This window comes from Pleurodeles waltl, chromosome 5 (genome assembly GCF_031143425.1).
Source record: "Pleurodeles waltl isolate 20211129_DDA chromosome 5, aPleWal1.hap1.20221129, whole genome shotgun sequence".
In the NCBI taxonomy this organism is placed as follows: domain Eukaryota; kingdom Metazoa; phylum Chordata; class Amphibia; order Caudata; family Salamandridae; genus Pleurodeles; species Pleurodeles waltl.
In genome coordinates, this window is record NC_090444.1 from 594185464 (window position 1) to 594208444 (window position 22981).

General features: G+C 43.4%; 1 protein-coding gene across 9 annotated transcripts in view; it reads left to right on the forward strand.

The window, feature by feature from the left end:
* ZNF670 (zinc finger protein 670) overlaps positions 1-22981 on the forward strand; it is a 185762-nt gene that overhangs the window by 40047 nt on the left and 122734 nt on the right. For 8 of the 9 annotated variants that reach the window (XM_069234430.1, XM_069234431.1, XM_069234433.1 and 5 more), the window contains one exon: positions 20514-20640. The exons of the other annotated variant lie outside the window; for it this stretch is intronic. In XM_069234430.1, the coding sequence (XP_069090531.1) occupies positions 20514-20640 (127 nt within the window). The remainder of the gene's footprint in view (positions 1-20513; positions 20641-22981) is intronic. 9 annotated transcript variants of the gene reach the window in all.

Sequence of the window (22981 nt, forward strand, 5' to 3'; positions counted from 1 at the left end):
GTAAAACCTTTGTTCAGCCATGATGTTGATGCCTTGTTCCCGTTGGTTGACAGTAAGCACTTGTTTGTAAATGTGTTCTACCCTTGTAGAGTTATGTTATTTGCAACAAATCAACTTAATCTTTTGCAGATGTGTGAGCATTATATTGTTAATGTTCTTTGTAAATTGCTTTGTGGATGTTTCTGAGTACTTATAAAGTTATTATGATGGTACAGTTGGGCTAGTGCTCACTGTTTAGTTCATTGATAACTATTTGTGGGGGTTCATCTATTTGACCTTATATTCACTATTGTCTTATCTTGTTTTGTTATCTCTTATGTGTGTCTTTTGATAAATTTCTGGCTTCACTAAAATAATAATGTTTTGAGATGGCTAACATGTAATATCAGACGATGTACACTTACCCTTAATATGGCAGAGATTGTGTCTTTGTAATTGCGAACCACATTGGTCAATGCGATGTTCACTTTTAGTCCACAATGTACAAGAGTTTCTGGTATATGTTATGTCCTATAATCTCTTAATCACTTTTTACTGCAACTCCAGTTTTGCTCCAACCCGCCCTTTGTTTTAGTATATTTACACTAAGCATGTTTACGATTTGAGGTACTGTGAGTAAAATAATTTGCCCAGTGTAGGAGGCTGACTCAGTTGATGGTGTACACCTATGGTGTGGCACCCTATACTGAGTCGAGGCAACCCTTTGTGATAGGTAATAGGTGTCCAGATAGCAGAAGCTCTGTAGGGGTAGCTGAGACAAGAAGCTAAAGCTTATCCAAGAGGAATGTAAAGCGCTTGCAATACCACAGTAGTGAGACAGTAACTTACTCACAACAAAGAACCACACAAGTATTGCAAAAATAAAGGATACTTTATTACAGCACTACTATTAAACTGACATTGTTATATCTCCCTCTGGAGTTATTGCAGACAATATGCACATAAAATAGCCATCAGAATTTGCTTTAAAAATATACAGGGCCCTAGGGGAGGGCCAAACCATATACAAAGAAAGTGGAATGTGAAATAGTGACTCCAGCCAAGGTAGGTGTGGCGGTTGGCTGGTGCAGTTAGGTACACCAGAGGTAAGTACATTAAGTGACCCCAGCAAACAAGACTAAGTCAGTTACCCACCCAGTTGTCCCATAGACTAACACAGAGAGTAGTGGTTGAAGTTTGTGGAACACAGAACTCTTCCTAGCGGACCCCAAGTAAACTGGCAGGCAAGAGGATGGATGAAGAGTGCCCCTACCCCAGGATATCCAGAAGACAGGAGTACCTACACCAGGGACCCGGATGCAGAGGAGAGAAGGCTGTGGATGTCTCAGATTGTCCAGCTGCTGTCACAACCCATGGACCAGGCCGGTGGAAGCCGTAGATGTATTCCAGACATGGAGGACTTGCAAAGGAAGGAGACAGAGTCCAGCATCCTTGGACGTGCCCAGGTGGTGCAGGTGCCAATGCCCCCATCCTGAAGATGGAAGTTCCTGCAAGTCGGTGGAAGAGAAAGTCCAGCTGGGGAGTCCAGGAGCTGCAGAAGATCCCAGGAGTCACCTACGAGCTGTCCCTCGACAGCTGCCGGATTGCAGGAGGGTTAGTGACCTGCCAGGTCACCAACAAGCATTGGCCAGTGCAAATAGGAGATTCAGAAGAATTTGCAAATGTTTTGGGGACCAGCAAGGTCCAGGAGACTCTACCCAGGAGGGGGGGGGGGGTCATAGCTGACTCTCAGCACACAGGAAAGCCAACAGAAGTCGATGGAGCCCCCACAGGTGACCCACAGGTGCTGGACACAGGTAGTCACAAGGAGGCCTTACCAGCTCAGCAAAACAAACGTCCCACGTCACAGGAGTTGCAGGACAGGAACTGATCTTCGGTTTGCAGAGGACTGGAGGCCGGAGATTCTTGGAGCCTGAAGCTCTCCTGGAGGAAGAAGCAACAATCCTTGGCAAGTGCAATAATTGCAGTGCACAGGGGTGCCAGTCCAATGGTGGGAGCAAGGGCCCACAATCTCCAAAGTTGGCTGGAAGAAAAGCAGGAGGGCAGAACAGTGTCTGGGATCAGCAGCAGCATGGGCTGGCAGCTAGACCTCGTAAGGCTGCTCAGGCAGAACTGGTGGATCCTCTAAGGAACTCTCAGAGTACATGGTATCATGCAACTAACACTGGAATCGGTGTAGTTGCATGATTCCAACATATTTGATACCAAACATGCCTAGGTTCAGAGAAGCTATTATGTAGTTGGACCACTCGTGTTGACCAGTGTCTACTACATACCTTAAGATGGCTTCCCCGCACTTACAGAGTCCAGGAATCGACCTGAGGACTTTAGGGGTACCCTGCTCATGCAGGGGTACCCTCACACTTAGAGACTTACACCCTGTTTTTGGGCTGAAGGGCCTACCAGAGGGGTGACTTATAATGTCTAAATGCAGTGTTCAGGTTTGGCAGTGAAGGTGTGCGTGCACCATTTCACTCAGGCTGCAATGGCAGGCCTGCAGACACAGTTTGCATTTTCTCCCATGGATGGCACAATATATGCTGCAGCCCATAGGAGACCCCTGGTGTACCAATGCCCTGAGTAACTAAGTACCATTTACTAGGGACTTACATCGTGGCAGCCGAATGCCATTTGTGGGTGTAAGAAGTTACCAAGCGACTAAGTTTAGGGGAGAATGCACTGGCACTGGGGCCCTGGTTAGTAGGATTCCAGTGCACTGCAGTCCAAAACATACTGACACCATGCAAAAAAATGAGGGGTACTACAACCAGAACCCGGCTTACTACACCCAGAATCAGATGATCCACAGAAAGAATCCTGATTTTTCTTACCTGATATGGTGGCATTTTGGAGTTTAGAGACTTAGAACATAATACTGGCTGTGTAGTTAATGAAGTTCCTCAAACATGGAGATGATTACCTCAGGCCATGATAATCAGTGGAGCCACAAGTGGACCTGGGATCCATGCAAGCAAGGAATTGCCTCTGCCTAGGTTTCATTGGAATAGAACTTTAAAGTTCAGTTGCTTCTGTAAAGCATGGAAAGTTGGTGACCTGCTGTCTGCTTGTCTTTCTGCCTGTCTGCTATTGTTGATTGTAGGAAGTTGGCTCTGTATGTTCTATTTCAAAGTAAGAAATAGCATGCACAGAGTCCAAGGGTTCCCCTTAGAGGTAAGATAGTGGCAAAAAGAGATAATTCTAAAGCTCTATTTTGTGGTAGTGTGGTCAAGCAGTAGGCTTATCAGAGGGTAGTGTTAAGCATTTGTTGTACACACACAGGCAATAAATGAGGAACACACACTCAAAGACAATTCCAGGCCAATAGGTTTTTATATAGAAAAATATATTTTCTTAGTTTATTTTAAGAACCACAGGTTCAAGTTTTACAAACACTACTTTAAATGAAAGGTATTTCACTCAGGTATCTTAGGAACTTTGAATCATCACAATAGCATGTACGGTTTTGGCAAAAATGGCAATAAGCTATTTTAAAATTGGACACTGCAAAAATCAACAGTTCCTGGGGGAGGTAAGTATTTGTTAGGTTCACAGGTAAGTAAAGCACTTACAGGGTTCAAAGTTGGGTCCAAGGTAGCCCACCGTTGGGGGTTCAAGGCAACCCCAAAGTTACCACACCAGCAGCTCAGGGCCGGTCAGGTGCAGAGGCCAAAGTGGTGCCCAAAACAGATAGGCTTCAATGGAAATAGGGGTGCCCCGGTTCCAGTCTGCCAGCAGGTAAGTACCCAAGACTTTGGAGGGCAGACCAGGGGGGTTTTGTAGGGCACCGGGGGGGACACAAGTAGGCACAGAAAGTACACCCTCAGCGGCACAGGGACGGCCGGGTGCAGAGTGCAAACAGGCGTCGGGTTCGCAATAGGATTCAATGGGAGACCCGGGGGTCTCTTCAGCGATGCAGGCAAGGGGGGGCTCCTCAGGGTAGCCACCACCTGGGCTAGGAAGAGGGCCGCATGGGGGTCGCTCCTGCACTGGAGCTCGGTTCCTTCGGGTCCTGGGGGCTGCGGGTGCAGTGTGTTTACCAGGCGTCGGGTTCCTTGAAGCAGGCAGTCGCGGTCAGGGGGAGCCTCTGGATTCCCTCTGCAGGTGTCGCTGTGGGGGCTCAGAGGGGTCAACTCTAGCTACTCACGGGCTCGCAGTCACCGGGGAGTCCTCCCTGTAGAGTTAGTTTTCCGCAGGTCGAGCCGGGGGCGTCGGGTGCAGAGTGGAAAGTCTCACGCTTCCGGCGGGAAACGTGTGGTCTTTAAAATTTGCTTCTTTGTTGCCAAGTTGCAGTTTCTGTGGAACAGGGCTGCTGTCCTCGGGAGTTTCTTGGTCCTATTAGATGCAGGGTAGTCCTCTGAGGCTTCAGAGTTCGCTGGACCCTAGGGGACGCGTCGCTGTTGAAGTTTTTCTTGAAGTGGGGAGACAGGCCGATAGGGTTGGGGCCAAAGCAGTTGGTGTCTCCGTCTTCTCTGCAGGGCTTTAGGTCAGCAGTCCTTCTTCATCTTCAGGTTGCAGGAATCTCGTTTCCTAGGTTCTGGGGGCCCCTAAATACTGAATTTAGCGGTGTGTTTAGGTCTGGGAGGGCAGTAGCCAATGGCTACTGTCCTTGAGGGTGGCTACACTCTCTTTGTGCCTCCTCCCTGAGGGGAGGGGGCACATCCCTATTTCTATTGGGGGAATCCTCCAAAATCAAAATGGAGGATTTCTAAAGGCATGGGTCACCTCAGCTCAGGACACCTTAGGGGCTGTCCTGACTGGTGGGTGACTCCTCCTTGTCTTTCTCATTATCTCAGCTGGACTTGCCGCCAAAAGTGGGGGCTGTGTCCAGGGGGCGGGCATCTCCACTAGCTGGAGTGCCCTGGGTCATTGTAACATGAAGCCTGAGCCTTTGAGGCTTACTGCTAGGTGTTACAGTTCCTGCAGGGGGGAGGTGTGAAGCACCTCCACCCAGAGCAGTCTTTTGTTTCTGTCCTCAGAGAGCACAAAGGCCCTCACCACATGGGGTCAGAAACTCATCTCTCAGCAGCAGGCTGGCACAGACCAGTCAGTCCTGCACTGAACAATTGGGTAAAATACAGGGGGCATCTCTGAGATGCCCTGTGTGTGCATTTTTTAATAAATCCAACACTGGCATCAGTGTGGGTTTATTATTCTGAGAAGTTTGATACCAAACTTCCCAGTATTCAGTGTAGCCATTATGGAGCTGTGGAGTTCGTTTTTGACAAACTCCCAGACCATATACTTAATATGGCCACACTGTACTTATAATGTCTAAGAATAGACTTGGACACTGTAGGGGCATATTGCTCATGCAGCTATGCCCTCACCTGTGGTACAGTGCACCCTGCCTTAGCGCTGTAAGGACTGCTAGAGAGGTGACATACCTATGCCACAGGCAGAATTTTGTGCGCATGGCATCCTGAGGGGGATGCCATGTCAACTTTGCCTTTTTCTCCCCACCAACACACACAATCTGCAATGGCAGTGTGCATGTGTTAGGTGAGGGGTCCCTCAGGTTGGCACAACATATGCTGCAGCCCTTAGGGACCTTCCCTGGTCACAGGGCCCTTGGTACCACTGGTACCTTTTACAAGGGACTTATCTGTGTGCCAGGGGTGTGCCAATTGTGGAAACAATGGTACATTTTAGGTGAAAGAACACTGGTGCTGGGGCCTGGTTAGCAGGGTCCCAGCACACTTCTCAGTCAAGTCAGCATCAGTATCAGGCAAAAAGTGGGGGGTAACTGCAACAGGGAGCCATTTCCTTACATTGATGATCAGTGAAAGTTCTTCAAGCAGGTGTGACTCAACTAGATGCTTGACAACAGGCTTGAATGGCAGATGGGAATTTCTTCTGGTGGTTTATGAAATTGCTGGATGAGCTGAGTTTTTATTTTAGATAGTATATGTGTTATAATATAAAAGGGTATAAGCAATGCATGGAGAAGGCGCAGTTGATAGTTAATGTAATGTGGCTATCGAGTTGAATACACTGTGTATGGAGATGCACAAATTATAACAATAGTCAGCCTCCCAGCCATGCTGTTGTGGAGTTGGCCACAGTGTCCAACTCCCCTCAAGTGGACATATCCCCGCAGGCAGACACTGCCCCACAGATCTCTACCCCACATTTTCCTATTTTATGTTTTTTTTTCTAGGTCCCTCTGGATTCCTGCAAGAGTACAAGAGGGCTGTGAGGTACAGGTTGGCTCCTGCGGGAGCCCTGCAACCCCAGGGCGTCCCAAAATGTTTTTTAAAAAAAATGCCCCTATGGTGGGATCCTTCAAGGTATAAGGCGTCCGGGTGTCCGACCATGCACCATGTTTTTTTGTTTACATTATTCCTTTAGGACTTGGTGACAGAGTCCCCCAGGCCTGCAGTGGCGGCCACAAAATTTCTCTTCATGCTGCAGCCAACCAATTACATCTCACAATCCTGTTGGACCGGTCTTGGTCCAGCCAATTAGAATGCTTTATTTTTATGTTTTCTCCTGTGGAAGAGCTGCAATGCTAGGTCTTACTATTTTTGTAAGCCTAGTTTCTCTGAAACAGCTGAACAGATTTACACCAAAGCACAAAACACACTTTCCGAGAGATCTAGCTTCCTACCAAACTTAGATTACATTTTTTCAGCCAGTTTCCCTGTATCGCTGCTCAAAAATACCTATTTCACACCCCCCCCCCTTTTTCTCAACTCCTAACTTGACTGATCACCCTCAAACTTTCCAGGAAGGCGCTGTGGTGGATGAATTCTTTATTTGGAAAGTTTCATGAAGATTAGTCAAATTGCGCTGTTATTACCACAAAAAAACTCTCTTCATATGGAAACTCTGATAACTGCACTTTAGCAATTGCCACTGTGCAAAAATGTTCTATATATTTATTTTTATATATATATATATATATATATATATATATATATAGGGTCTTTGGTTGGCAGTCACGTAGTATCTGATCACGTAATGGTCTGCACTGAAAACAGTAGTGTACACTTAATCAGTGTATGTCAAGTACAAATACAAGTCCAATCCCAACCGCTGGTCACCAATGTTAGAAATGGGGTCTTTGGTTGGCAGTCAGTTACCCCCCGTCCAAGCAAGGACCCTCACTCTAGTCGGGGTAAAGGAGAATCACACTCAGTTAACCCCCTCTCTCCCCTTTGGTAGCTTGGCATGAGCAGGTAGGCTTAACTCTGAGACAATGAGTTAAGTATTTGTACCAACACAAAATGACACAACTCAAGTTTAGAAAAATAGTAAATATTTTATCTAAATAAACAAGACCCAATACGATAAAAACCCACAATACACCATTAAAAATATGATCTTAGCAATTAAATATTGCATAGAGGCACAAATGCTGCTTCGTGACAAAGGCGTTTATCACAATGCAACGCCACTGGTGCCGTTTACGGAGTCGCACGGGCCCCCAGGTAGTGTACCTTTGTGAAGCAAGTGGAAAACAGGCCGGTGCACGGAGTCGGGGAGTGAGGCGTTGCTGGATCCGATGTGGCGTTGGGTCTGGTGCTGCTGGACAGAGGTGTAGCGAAGAGGCGTCTGGTCCTTAATGCAGAGTGGTGGAAGTGAGGCGGCGTTGGTTGTGCGGTGTTGGTCCCTGGGTACCTCCGGAAGAGATGAAGTCTGGCGAAGTCATGGTGCTGCGAGGCGAACTCACGGGATCGCGTTCACATCATGGGGTCACAGGCGGCGCGACTGACTCGGGTGTCACAAATGTCGGTACGACACTCGATCTCAGCAAAATCGGGTGGGATCAGTGGCAGCGGCGATGCTATGCCTGCGGAGTCGTTGGGGTTGTCGCGCTTCTGCGAGGTCCACGGCTTTAGGTCCAGGTGGCATCATGGGTTCCGTGCAGCGGCATCCTTAGTGAAGTCGCACGGCGTTGCCCCGCGTCGTTTCACAGGTTTTCACCCGACATTCACTTGCAGGGGCCCAGGAACTGGAATGGCACCCTCTGTCAAGCTAGAGTCCACAGCGTGTAGGCTCAAAACTGGATGGTGAAGCCTTTGCTGTCCCTGAAGCTTCAAAACAGGAGGCAAGCTCTACTCCAAGCCCTTGGAGATACCTCTCAAGCAGGAATGCACAACAGAGTCCATTCTCTGTCCCCTTTCACAGGCATAAGCAGCAACTGCAGGATAGCCCAACAAAGCACAGTCAGCGGCAGGGGCAGCACTTCTCCTCAGCTCTTCTCCTTGGCTGAGGTTCCTCCTGATTTCCAGAAGTGATCTAAAGTCTGGGGTTTCGGGTCTACTAGTTATACCCCTTTCTGCCTTTGAAGTAGGCAAACTTCATAGGAAGTATCTGTTGTTCACAGATCCTGCCTTGCCTAGGCCAGGCCCCAGACACACACCAGGGGGTTGGAGACTGCATTGTGTGAGAGCAGGCCCAGCCCTTTCAGGTGTGAGTGACCACTCCTCCCTCCACTCTAGCACAGATGGCTCATCAGGATATGCAGGCTACACCCCAGCACCCTTTGTGTCACTGTCTAGAGGAGATGTACAAACAGCCCTACTGTCAAACTGACCCATACCGGGAATCCACATACAGACAGAGTCACAGAATGGTTTAAGCAAGAAAATGCCTACTTCCTAAAAGTGTCATTTTCAAACTAACAATCGAAAAAGCAACTGCCATAAAATATGTATTTTTAAATTGTGAGTTCAGAGACCCCAAACTCCACATTTGTATCTGCTCTCAAAGGGAATCTTCACTTTAATAATATTTAAAGGCAGCCCCCATGTTAATTTATGAGATAGTTAGGCCTTGCACAGTGAAAACCGAATTTGGCAATATTTCACTGTTAGGACATGCAAAACACATCAGTACATACACTGCAACCTGCCCATGGGGCTACCTAGGGCCTACCTTAGGGGTGTCTTGCATGTATAAAAAGGGAAAGTTTAGTAAGTCGAACTGGCAGTTTTAAAACTGCTCCCATAGACACTGCAGTGGCATGTCTGAACCATATTTACAGGGCTACTCATATGGGTGGCACAACAAGTGCTGCAGGCCCACTAGTAGCATTTGATTTACAGGTCCTGGGCACCTCTAGTGCACTTTACTAGGGACTTATTAGTAAATCAAATATGCCAGTCATGGAAAAGCCAATACATTCAATTTCACATAGGGAGCACTTGCACCTCAGCACTGGTCAGCAGTGGTAAAGTGTGCCCAAATTAACAAAAACAGCAAAAACAGAGTCCAGCACACAGAAACAACCTGGGAAGTAGAGGCAAAAAGTTAAGGGAGACCACAACAAGGATGCCAGGTCTACACACATGCACACATATATACATATGTATGATGACTTTGAGTGGATGTACTCGTTTGAGCTACTACCATAATTAATTTTAACCCCCGCTGCACAGCAGAGGTTGGACGACTGACTACTGCTGCACGTCTTCTGTTCCCAACCTGCTGTACGTGCCCAGCACCTTCTGCCCCAGCATTTGGCCGTGCACAATGGTGGATGTGCACAGCCCAAGTGCTGAGGCTCCAGTCTTCCTGCAGTGAGTGCTGCACAGCAGGGGTGAGGCACACAGCCTTGCCTGGGTCCTTCCTTGTTACATCTTTATAATGTTTGACTTTTTCTTGCGCTTTTTTTTTTCTTAATGCTGCCTGAAATTCATGAGTCTGGAACAAAATGGTGGTCAAATCCAGCACCTAAATTGGCTGCTGAAGAGTAGGCTTTGACTTGCTAATCGAGCACTCTTTTCTTTGCTATATTCCTCCGGATTGCTTTATATTTTTCTTGCATCTGGGTAGCTTTGACCAATGCTTTGGAGTCAGTCTTCTTTACGTTTGGCCCCCCAATGTCTGCAGAATTTTTTTTTCCACACAGGGAAACTCACAAATCTCAGGCGACTTACAAGTTTCAAGACAGCCCTAATTCAGCCAATAATATTTTTTTTAAATGTGATTGACAGGATTTTCAAGGCATGAAAAACGGCAGAGATATACAAAAGTGTCAACCCATGAAAGCACGCTCAGTAACTCTTTTAAACACTTATATCTCAAAAACTACTGAACACACTTACACCCCTAAATCAAAAAAAGGAAAACTTACTGAGTAAAGCCCAATATATGATAAACCTATTTAGCCGTTAGGGCTGTAGATGTGAGCACATTGGAAGTTGCTTGTTTTTGCACCCCTCTTAACTTTTGTTTTCGTGGGCGGACCGTCATGATACCTAATTTACTAAGTAGACTGCCCAGTTTCATGCAAATCGGTCCACAAGGTAAAACGTTATAGGCAAATTAAAAAATGCCTTTTCAATAGAGCGTAAATCATAACTACAAAGTGGTGAACTCTATTGTATAAAAAAAAAAATACAACTCAAATTACATATGTATATGGGTTTAGGACTTTAGGAGTACACCACACATATGTGTAATAGGGGATTAATCCTACCATAACAGAGGGGTTTGGCACAGGCAGCCAACCTGAACTGCCCACAAAGGCTGTGTGCAGTTTGGGCTGGCACCTGGGGTGGGTTGGGTGGAGGTGTTCGCCATAAATAGGTGTTTGGGCACAGAGAAAGAAAGGATGTGGTATTGGATTAAAAAAATAAATAAATAATACACGCTCTGTTAAATTATATATATGCTGCCCTTGGTATTCAAAATTATTATTACTAATATTGCTATTTATTGTACATTTGAGAATTTGTGTATGTATATATTTGATGTCTTTTATGGTTTATCTTTGAACCGAATAAAGTATTTTGACTGACTGACTGAAATTCATTTAAAAAGCAAAGGTGAAATTGATGATATGGTTAGCTTTGGTTATAAGACATTAACATACATTTAGAAAAACTGCAGAAATTCAGTGAAAACGCATAGCAAAAGTATTGTTATAGGTACACAGCCAAACCATAAATTAACCATAACTTGCACCCTATCATGCACTGATTAGGACTTTGCATGTGAAACCACTCATGACTGTTAAGTAACATCTTTGTTTTTTGGGAATTCATGGATGTTTTGCTGTGGTTAGTGAGATCAGATTCTGAAGACAGTATTCACACAAACCTCTATTTAGCACATGAATTATGTATGGGACCATTGAAACATTGTCTAGTCTAAGAAGAAGCAAATCTTTTCAATTTTTCTTTGGTAAAACTTCTGGCAGCAAATTACCTTGTGAGGAGCTCAAACAGTTGTGGAATATGGAGAGTTTCAGTGCCACTCGTTGAGAATGTACCACACAGCATTCTTTATCTTGGTCGTCTGGCGTCTAATTCTTAGACTATATCTGGGCTGGTAATGAACAAGCATTTTCCATTCCAAGGGTCCAGATTGTTTAGCCATTTTAGCAGTTCCAATCTGGCTTCATGTTCGCATGTAAGAGATTCCCACTTGGCCTTACGTTATATATATCTAGACACTGCTTGGCTCGTTCGAGTAGAGACCTGGGAATATGGTAAGAATTGATGTCCCAATTAATCTGTTTTTGTAAGGGGAAGAAGTAAGAGTACATCTTGGATTTCTGACCTTGTTGTACATCTACTCTACTTTGAACTTTGAAAGCTGAAGACTAGATTTTTCTGAGCTATGAAACCTCTGTTCTTTTGCAAAAAAACGTTTTCTAACTATCCATAATTTATCTCAAATCCTATATGGGGGAAATTGCTCATTACACATTATATTTTACAGTGCCTTTGCCTGATTTATTATTGTAGTTTTATTCAAAGATACTGTCACCCAAAAGCACCTAGCTCAAAAAGTGAAGACAAATGATTTCAGTTAATTGTTGAAACACCATTGGGTGGACAAGACCGCAGAAGGGCATTAAGAGAACTGGTAAGAGAAGCCCTTCCACTGGAATTGAAGTACGTTTTTTATGGTTGTGGTAGATTAGAATCTAGAGGTATATATGGATGAGTTCTAGCCTACTTCCCCTGGAAATAGTTTGTCCTGCAAATGCACTATTATCTGCATTTTGAAGTGTCGATAAAGCAGAAAAAAACATTTATCACAGGACACAATGTTTTCTTATTCTTTCTTTGGAATAGTAAGATGGTGTTTCTGAAACCTCAGGTAAGGAAAGGTTAATTCTGAGCAGATTTGTTCAGTAGTTTCTCTGTCTCCTAGGAAACCAGAATCCCTTCCTTTCTGCAAATCTGAGAACTGGTGATAAATATAATTCTAAGTGAAAGCTATGCACTGTTTGTAAAACCCAACTATTTGGCGATATTATTTGCCACTTTTGAAGGAATTTTGTTTTCTGTCTTTTACATTTGCAGCAGAAAAAAGGATAAGACTGCTAGTACAGAAAGTGGCTCTTCTTTGTCCTCCGTTATTTCTTGTATGAAGACCTCTTGATTTCTTCCAGAGGAAGGGAGCTTATTGTTCCTGACTGCCAGAGAAGATGCTTTATTCTGCTAGGTGAAACTTGGAAAAAGTAAGCCTGGAAGTGGTTGGTATCGTGGCCTGCCTCAATTGGCCCCTGCAAACAATCTGCTACAGAAGTCTGTTCAGAGGGATTTTTGGGACTTGTCCAATGAGGAAAATTCCAAAACATATTTGCACATTTCTTTTATAGAATTCTTCCCAAATAATAAACACTGAGTATGCTTTGGGTCCTGCTTCTGTGGAAGCCATTTCTACTAGCATTAAATCCATGTTGATTAGTATTTACATGCTGTAAAAGGTGTTTTGAGGTAAAATCCACATCAGCAGACCGACAGACATTCAGCTCTTGTCTCCTTATTATTGAGTGTAGGTGGGATGTAGAGCATTTTGTTTCCAGAGATTCAGTGGTATCGCGCTGGGGAGTTGACATATGGTCCTGAACCTATTGCTGATATGAGCACTATCTCTCAGTTAATCTGCATGATTGAGACAGCACCCAATCCGGAAAGAGGGCAGCATTGTCATCAAGAACAGATGAGCAATGGGAGCCTGAAGATAAGATTCAAAACACCATTTCAAAATAGTCAATCAATAAGAACTGACTGAAAAAGGGAGTTTGAGATCAGTAATTTAAAAAACAATAAAGGTTTATTAAAATATGAATGTGCATTCCCGAAGACAAAAAGTTAGTAGTTTCAATAAATCGGGCATAAGGCTCAGAAATCAACTGCTACAAAGGCTATATTAGCATCTAAAATAGATGCAACATTGAGCAAAATCTGAAAAATAGACTACGTCCAGAGTGTGCAGCAAATCAATATGTAATCAGGCAGCATCCCTAGAGGCTCAGAAAAGAGTCTGCCTCACCCCCAAGTTGAGGGCTTTTTATAATGATTTTTGCAATGAATGGCAATACAAATTATACAGTCAACATTCGGTGAGTGATTGTAACATTACATTGTGGAATCGTAACAGAGCATAATGGAACTTCATATAACACCACCAGCCTTGCACTATCCCATAAATGAATATACTATAATCTCCAATGACCTAATGTCATTTTAGGTGTCATAACTAATCTAGTTACATAAACAATCAAAAGACTCATGAATGAATAGCCTACAGTGAGCAAGCAGGAAGAGCCTTGAAAAATAACCAAAGACATCACCCAGAGTTCTTTGAGAACAGCATGTAGACACAAAGCACATCTTGCTGCATGTGATGTCATTGAGAAATATAAACACACAATGAATAGCATGAATGCAACCATACAGATACAAAATGGAGTCAAAGCATAGTTGAGCCCTGGTATGACCAATGCCAGGAATACATAGTTCAGTACATCGCTGCACTATTGTTTCAAGTTACAAAAGGTTCTTTGTTAATAGGCAAATACAGTAATAATCAGAAATTAGCTACAACACATATGGTTTGAAGAAACGTATTCTTTAAAAGGTACTACTAATAATAAAACTGCAAAGGATGTAAGGTTAAGTCAAATTAATTTTGTAACGTCTCTAGACACTTAGAGCAAAACATGTTTCAATTGTAATTAAGGCTCACATTTTGATGATGTACAATTTTGGACTACCACCAGTCACTATTTATCAAAATTCCTCCCATCGAACTCCTCCTACTGGCAAGCTTTTAAAAAGTGAAATAAGCAACTATATATGTAGGACCTAGTTTATTTTGTCTTCTCTCCTTGCTCTTCACTTGAAACTGCTTTTCTGTAACAACGGGATGAATCTTTGTTCTCTTGAGGCCTAATGCACAAGCCCATTTGTAGGTAGAGCCTGCAGGCAGCATGCATGCACTGTCACTATGGCACCGATCTATTGTATCTGAAAAAAGAACCTCTACAAAAGGGGCTTTTAGGCCCCCCATCACTTACCATTTGCTAGTACCATTATCACTCTTGTTTTATGCCTTCTAATTTGGCAGCCTTGGGATGTCGTCACTTCCTTGTTGCTGTGTGGAGCATTGCCCAAGTAAGTCAAGGGGTCATTCCAGCCAGCCAGCCATCTCATGCTGCATGTTGTTGTCGCAGTTTCTGCTGAAACTCTGCATCTTCTCTTCATCCATGTGGGAGGACTCCTAGCAGACAAACAGACCACTTCTTTACCATTAGCACAAGTATAGGGATTGGGTTTCCTTCCGGGGACTAGATGGGCAGATTGGGCTAACAACGTGGTTGCTCTAATGTAGAATCTTAGTAGTGCAGGAAGGTATTTTAGAATCACTATTGTGACAGTACGGTTGACCTTGTCCTCTGTTTCACTTTTCTAGTCACCGCTCCAATGGTGTTGTGTTTCGATATCCTAATTAAGGCAATTCATGCCTTTTTACATGTTCTGCAATTTCTTTAAATAAACTTATTGAACCAAATCCTGCTTCTATGTAAAGTGTAATCTAAAAATTCTGTCCCCAGCCAGTGCCACCCTTCTTTCAGTGGTAATCCTGTTGTGATGGAAGGTACCACTCAACATCTCACTCTACTTCCTTCTGACAAGAGGACTCTAACAATCCCTTTACCTTTACCGAATGGCTGTTTTTGATTACTTGTCAATTTTCCACTACCCCCATTCTGCTTTCTTCATTGTTTCCTTCTTCCACTCCTCAGAGTCATCCTTTGCTTGGGTTAAGTAAAAAAAGAAAATTGAGATGGTGCTGATTGCATCAGATTTCCTCATCCTCCCAGGGTAATTAGCATTTGTTCTCCTAAAATGTTATTTATTTTGTGGTAAAGGACGCAAGCCATCTATAAACACTACCAGGTCCCTCCCACCACCTATCAGGTGGGTGAAGATGACCAAGGTAAAGACCCTCAAAGCTTGAAGAGCCATTCTTGCCTTCCAGCGAGGTTTTCACTTTTCGAATCCCTAAGTAGGAACACTGCCTCAGTCTGCTGCCATCACCAGTTTTTCAAGCAGCAGCTTTACTCCTCTTATGCTTTTATTCCACTCGAGTACTTCAGATCAATACAGGAGGACTTCTTAATAACTCCATCACATGTCCATATACAGGGCTCGAAAAATCCACTTCACCACTCGCATTGACGAGTCTTATTTGATCAGGTAGAGCTATTTTTAATACTTACTTGTCCCTTTTAGTGAGTTGACACTGAACAGGTGTTCTGTTCAGTTGAAAAGTGGAAGGGCAATACAAGATGCTTTTAAATCTTGTTCTTATGTCACATTTGCCCTGTGTTCACAGACAGAGGTCAAAAATCAGATTTTCTTACAATTTATTTTACTTCTGAGTGCAGAGTTCCAGGACCTTGTGAGGTAAACTGTGTGACCTGCTGCTTAGAATGCAAAATAAAAGGATATAAGGTATCAGGTTTTCCCTAACACTGGACATTTAAATGACTAAGTCAATTGTGTGAACATTTCAAAATATATTTCAGTAGCTGTGAAAGCCCTTTATTATATATCTGTGTGATGAAAAAATATTTTATTAGGATGAACACAAATCGGAATACTTTACATGTTGATGAGCAAAGGATATGTTTTCTAAAACCCAGTTTTCACAGATTGTTAATACACTATGCAGTTTTAGCAGTAAAAATGCAAGTTAGTGGAGAGGTTTTTAGACATTTCTTGGAAAGTTACTGTGTGTAGATGACAATATGTGACCACATCATGGTTCAGTGATACATTTATTAAACTTGAGTGTTCAAACAAACTGAGAAACACTCCTGCCCTGATGGCAATATTGTTAGTAAACTAAAAGAAGTCCTAGGTTATGTGGGCTGGACCTCATGGGTATGTGGGCTAGATTCTTGTGATGCGTGCAGCAAACTTTAGTCTACTTAATCAAAGAAAAGAGGATTTTTTTGTACTGCAGAAATGCTGAGCTCACATATTTGAGAATTAAGAAAAAGGTGACTCTGTAAACTATTTGCCTAGGATCACACAGTTTGAGACCCGTTTACAAGTCAAGTACATTACAGTTAGGTCGAGTAGATGATTTAAGTTACTCGACCTGCAGGTCTAGTAAAAATGTTATGATTTTTCGAGCCCTGATATATATCTCTATTGGCACGATTTGTGTGATTCCTCACAACAAAACATTGTACAGCCTCTAGATCAAACCTTTGTCTTAAGTCAATGAGATGGCAGTTTCTTGCCAGTCTGTTAGTTTTCTGCTCAGTTTCTCACTCTATTTTTAGATAGAGTCTGCAAGCAGTGTGAATGCGCTGTCACTATGGTGACGATCTATTGTATCTTAAAAACAAGACCCCTACAAAAAGGGGCTTTTAGCCCTCCCATCACTCACCATTTGAGAGCACCATTATCACTCTTGTTTGCTGTCATTGCCTTGTCTCCATGTGGAGCATGGCTCAAGTACAGATTCATTTAACTTAATTAGTCTCCCTCCGCACCTCTTGCTAGATTGAGTTACTATTTAATTCCTTTTTTTTATTTAGCATTTTTAAATAGTGCGAATTCAACCAGACTGAAAGCTATGTGACAGTTGACTTCAGCATCAAAATTCATTTTTATTTTTAAGGCAGGGGAGATAAAGTGATTTGCCCAGAATCACAGGATGCTGAGGTGATGCCAAGACTCTAATCTGGTTTCTCATTTCCAAAGTTAATGTCCCATCTGCCTACACAGCCCATAACGCAGCATCCTTCCTATTCGTTGATGTTTGCTATCCAGAGAAACACGCCTAAAGCCAGATGTAGACCTTTGAATGACACCTTGTCCCCAGCTAATGTGGTCATGCTGCACCGTTTCTGGTGCAAGAGCTGTTTTTTAATGGTTCCTCTTTGTAGAGCCTTTTTATCTGAATGTACAATTTGGCAGGTCTTTCCTTTTTTACGTTCCACTTATGCCATCAGGAACTCCAGAATAGATAAGACATTAGAAAAAAGTCCAAATCATACACCACATGATAACTGTATACAGTACATGTCACTACACATGTGTATCAATTGCATGCTTAGTTGGCAATACCATGCCTAAACTGGCATTTCTAATTAAACAAGGGCCCTGTGACCTTGGCACTGGACCATTTACTGTAGTTTTTGTGTGGAATGTTACTGCACCATTTTGCATAAGCTTAGTATGCTTTGATTGGGTTGAGCTGCACCATTATGCCACATGCAAAAAGAGTAATTATCTGCTGTGTTGAGAAGCATTCTTTTCTTTTCCAGAGTTGCGGCTGGGCGAATGTTTTCTTGCACTTACTATCCTTTCCCATGGTGAAAGCAGCATTTGCCAGACAGCTGTTTGGCATAAAAGAGACTAAGGAATCGCTACTGAAATATTTTTTTGTTATGCCTCAACAATCATTTACACACCATAGAGAGCATTTGTGTAATTGCACAATGAAAATTGGCTACTGGAGAAATCAAACATTGCAAAATAATTAAAGCATAAAGGTAGCAAATTACATCTCTTCTAGGAGAAAGAAAGTTCCTGTTTTTCTGTTTTTGTGAAGCAGCGCCTACTTTCTCTACTATAAATGTGTAGCAGTAGTTTTTCAAAGCTGCCCCTCCAATCTCTTCACTGTCAAAGTTTGCAGGGTACACAACAGGCCATACATTGTGGTGGAAGGAGGATACACAACAGGGCATCTTTGGTGCAGTCAAGGTAAATGACAGGGCACACTTGATGGAGGGATTCAACAACTGGCCTGTGTTTACTACACCAATAACCGAGAAGCTATGGTCTAAATTCTGAAGTTAATTCCTTTTTTCAAATTAATTCACAGATCTCCCACGAGCCGAGGTTTTCTAAGAAGACAGACACTTACTTACAGTCTGTGTATTTTCCAGCTTTCTTTAGTTCACAGTTTACAACTTAGTGGTCTTGTGAAATACTCAAAGCGTAGATAATACAGGATATCCCTGATTTTCTCCTCCCACCCACTGCCATTCCAGTTTCTTATCCCCCATTTACACCCTCTCTTCTAGCCCCCACCCGCCCAGTCTCTGCTTCACCTAACCTCCAACCGATCCATCACTGTTTCTTCTCCTCTCCATATCGACCTCATCCACTTATTCTCCCTTCTCCTAACAGACAAAAGAAACAAGCATTTACAATGCAACGGGTCTCGCGTTTGCTCATGTTAGAGCTGATCGCGTTGTAAACTCCTAACCCGACTTTTCACCTATCGGGCAAAAGTGCATTTATGTACTTAACCCGAAAAAGTGAAATCAACTATGTAAAGCGCTCGACTTCTGCCAAGCGAGATCGCGCTCGTAAATTAGAGTGCACGAGCCCAATGGAAAACAGCGAGCCTCTCATGTTTTCTTTACTTGGTCGCTGCGCTTGAGGAGGGCTAGCCACCGGAGAAGGCATGACATATGCGTGCCTTCGACTAATGAAAGCAATCAGATTTTATTAGGCAAGCCCACAAACCAATAAAAAACACTGACGTTAAGTTGACAGGGCTCCGAGCCCTTTTCTAAATACAAAAGCGTCTTGCTGCGATACGCATGCGCGAGTGCATGCAACGCAGACTCAACCCTAAAAAAAGGCCATGACGCAGCCATTGCTGGTCGCTTCATACTGTCCTGCTTACCTCCAGTTTACCCACCTTCCCATTTACCGCTCCCATCAGATTGACGAGGCTAATAGTTCGTCCATAGGCACCTAATGGCTTTGCCAATGCTTATTGTACTTCTTCTGTTGAGCCTGTTAAGGTATCCCAAATAACCAATCATTTCTTTTATAGCGTGATAACAAATAACCCTCTTAACAAGGCTTGCCTGCAACCACCAGAGGGTCCTTGTTGAAAAACGTCTAGGATTACTTAGCTGTATGCTTACAGATTTTGGGGGTCATTATGAACTCGGCGGGAAAACCCACTGAGTTGGCAGTTAACAAAAGACCGCCAAGGCGCAAAAACCCCGCCGGCCACATAATGAACATTCAGCTGGGCTGGCGGGGGGTTCTGCGCAGCTGAATGCAGGGCCTGAACATTGATGCCAGCTCCACATGGAGCCAGCGGCAATGTAGCTGTGCGGTGGGGCCAGCAGCACCAGTCGTGCATTTCACTGCCCGTAAATCGGGCAGTGAAATGCGTGACGGGGCTGTGCATGGGGGCCTGAGGTACCCTTTTGGCCAGCCTTTCCCTGGCATATTAACCAGCGGGCAGCGCTGCTAGCAGTGCTGCCCTGTCGGATCTGTAACCCCGCCATCGCCAGGCTGCCTGGTGGCCGAAGCCTGGCAGTGGCGGAATTACAAAAGTGGCAGTTCTGCCACGTTCATTATACCTCCATGGAATGGCGTCCCGGACCGCCAGGTTAATAATGACTGCCCTATTGTCTGTTTCCATGCTTCAGAAAACCTTTAAGCGTATGCCAGGGAAATGTATGATTTATGTGAGTTTTCTGGCATATTACTTTTTCCTTAATTGTGCAAGTGTATTGCAGAGATTCTGGATTGGTAGGGTTATGTACACAACATAAGTAAAAAGTATTTATGCTTGGGGAAAGTATTTTCTTATTTATTGGCTTCCTATCTTCACAAAATGAGGTGTAGTGGACCACTTTGCTGCACTTTCCCACAAATTTCACCTGAGTAAGTTTTTAAATCATTTTTATTGCATTTTTCTAAACTTTCTCTGGGAACATCTATTTCATTGTATCTAGGAGTCACTTAAAATTATCAACGTTTCTTGTGTGTAACCTTTTCTAAATTGTTTAAAGTCTTGCATGTGCAATTTGTGATTTGACTTCAGCATTGACATATTAGAGGTCAACGTGTCAGTGTAGATTGTACTGCACATAAAGCTGAGCTCCACATCCTCCTGTCCTCTCTCTCTTTTTATGAATGAATCAATAAAATGAAAGGATGAATGAAATACATTTTATTGTATTGTGTTTTTTTTTTGTTTATGTGGCCACAAGGATAGTATGTGATGCCTATGACATGAATTGAGGCAAAGTGAAAATATTGCATAGAACTGAAACTCATGGTAGATGTGCTATCCTTCTGCTGACCAGTGCGTAGACACAACTTGAACATATAGCCATTAAGAGGCTTTGTCAAAAATCTTGACCTGCAGTACTTCCCTTGTAGATCAAGGGCTTTCCGATCCTGAATAATATTGAAGTTTGCAATAATATATTTATTTAACCAAAATACATTGCTGAGTATGTTGTGTACAAATTGCTGTTTCAGGGTCCGGTTACATTCTATGATGTTGCTGCTTGTTTCTCTGAAGAGGAGTGGAAGCTTTTACATGAATGGCAAAAGGAACTTTATCAAAACGTGATGAAGGAAATTCACCAGGCCCTGAGTGCCCTCGGTAAACATGTCTTGTCTGACTTTTTTAATAATGGTGTTGCTTAAGGAACAACCCCCTTGATTGCAGTTTCAGCATTAGCAAAATGTGTTTTTATTAAATTTGTCTTTAAAATGGTTAAGCTTTCACCTTTTGTTTCTTTCTCAAGACACAAATTATTTAAAAGTTAAAAAGCTGTTTGCATTTCATTTGAAAATATAGAAACTAAAAAGTCTTATTTAAGACCAGACATACATTAACTTACCTATTATAGCCTCTATTACTACTCTGTTCAACTAACGGGCACAAGTCATTTTTTTTAATCCTACTGGTTTAGTTGACATTGAGCAGTTGGTTGTGTTGTAATAATATATTAAATATGGTGGAATGAGGATGTTGGTTTTCATGGTAAACACAGATAAGGAGACTAGAGAGTTTGCAGAACACAAATGCTGAGGTCCCTGGTGACTTCATTAGGTAAAAACATACTTTGTTTCCTCCTTATAGGTCTCATTAATTTAGCTAATAATGATGCAAAAGAAAGCAATGCTCATATACTTTGTCGAGCTAAACACAGCAAGAATTGGTAAAGCTGTAAAACAGTTATGCAAAAAACTGAAGGCCTATGATAAAACCATCATTACAGTTGAATGCTGCTATATGCTGCTGCCTTGCAGTGTGGATATCAGATCTGATCATGAATTTTTAGGTCGAGCTTCAGGATCTGTTGTATTCACTTTGTGGGCTTAGAGCCCGCCCACTGCTTTTCATTCATATGTTTCAATGCCATTCCTTTAACAATCCTTGTTTTCAAATGGGTATTTGTTCCCATTTGTCCCTCCTTTTTGTTGTTTGTTCCTTCCCATGGAGCAGGCCCACAGGACTTGTAGCATTCCACTTGTTTGCATTTAGGCTTGTTCCTGGCACTTCTTATTTCTGTTGTTTCTGCAGGTGGCATGGGAAGGCTGTCTGGTCGCACAGCTGCTCCCCCTGCCTTTTGATTTTGAGCGCAATTGAAAACCGGCCTGTAATCTTGTCACCGCAACCCCTTTCATATTTAATTTTATTAGTTTTCTGTTACTGCTTTATGTGCAAAGACATTTTAGCCTTCCTTGTTTGAAAGCACACTCAAAGCAACCAAACAACAAAAAAACGCAGTTACCAAACTCTTGCACACACTAAACAGTCCCTTAATTTACAGCTCCTCTTTCTCCAGAACTGCACAAGAACAAATTGTCACTATATAAAACATTGAAAACTAGGATTCTTTGACGGAAAAAGAGAAACCATGTGTAGGAAGTTGGCTCTGTATGTACTATTTCAAAGTAAGAAATAGTATGCACAGAGTCCAAGGGTTCCCCTTAGAGGTAAGATAGTGGCAAAAAGAGATCATTCTAATGCTCTATTTTGTGGTAGTGTGGTTGAGCAGTAGGCTTATCAGAGGGTAGTGTTAAGCAATTGTTGTACAAACACAGGCAATAAATGAGGAACACACACTCAAAGACAATTCCAGGCCAATAGGTTTTTGTATAGAAATATATCTTTTCTTAGTTTATTTTAAGAACCACAGGTTCAAGATTTACAATCAATACTTCAAATGAAAGGTACTTCAATTAGGTATCATAGGAACTTTGAATCCGCAAAATAGCACATACAGTTTTGGCAAAAATGGCAATAAGCTATTTTAAAACTAGACACAATGCAAATTTCAACACAACCTGGGGGAGGTAAGTATTTGTTAGTTTTGCAGGTAAGTAAACCACCTACAGGGTTCAACGTTGGGTCCAAGGTAGCCCACCATTGGGGGTTCAGGGTAACCCCAAAGTTACCACACCAGCAGCTCAGGGCCGGTCAGGTGCCGAGGTCAAAGTGGTGCCCAAAACACATAGGCTTCAATGGAGAAGGGGGTGCCCCGGTTCCGGTCTGCCATCAGGTAGGTACCCGCGACTTTGGAGGGCTGACCAGGGGGGTTTTGTAGGGCACCGGGGTGGACACAAGTCAGCACAAAAAGTACACCCTCAGCGGCACAGGGTGGCTGGGTGCAGAGTGCAAACAGGCGTCGGGTTTGTAATGGAGTTCAATGTGAGACACAGGGGTCTCTTCAGCGAAGCAGGCAGGCAAGGGGGGGCTCCTCGGGGTAGCCACCACCTGGGCAAGGGAGAGAGCCACCTGGGGGTCGCTTCTGCACTGGAGGTCGGATCCTTCAGGTCCTGGGGGCTGCGGGTGCAGTGTCTTTACCAGGCGTCGGGTTCTTAGAAGCAGGCAGTCGCGGTCAGGGGGAGCCTCTGGATTCCCTCTGCAGGCGTCGCTGGGGGGCTCAGGGGGGTCAACTCTGGCTACTCACAGGGTCGCAGTTGCCGGGGAG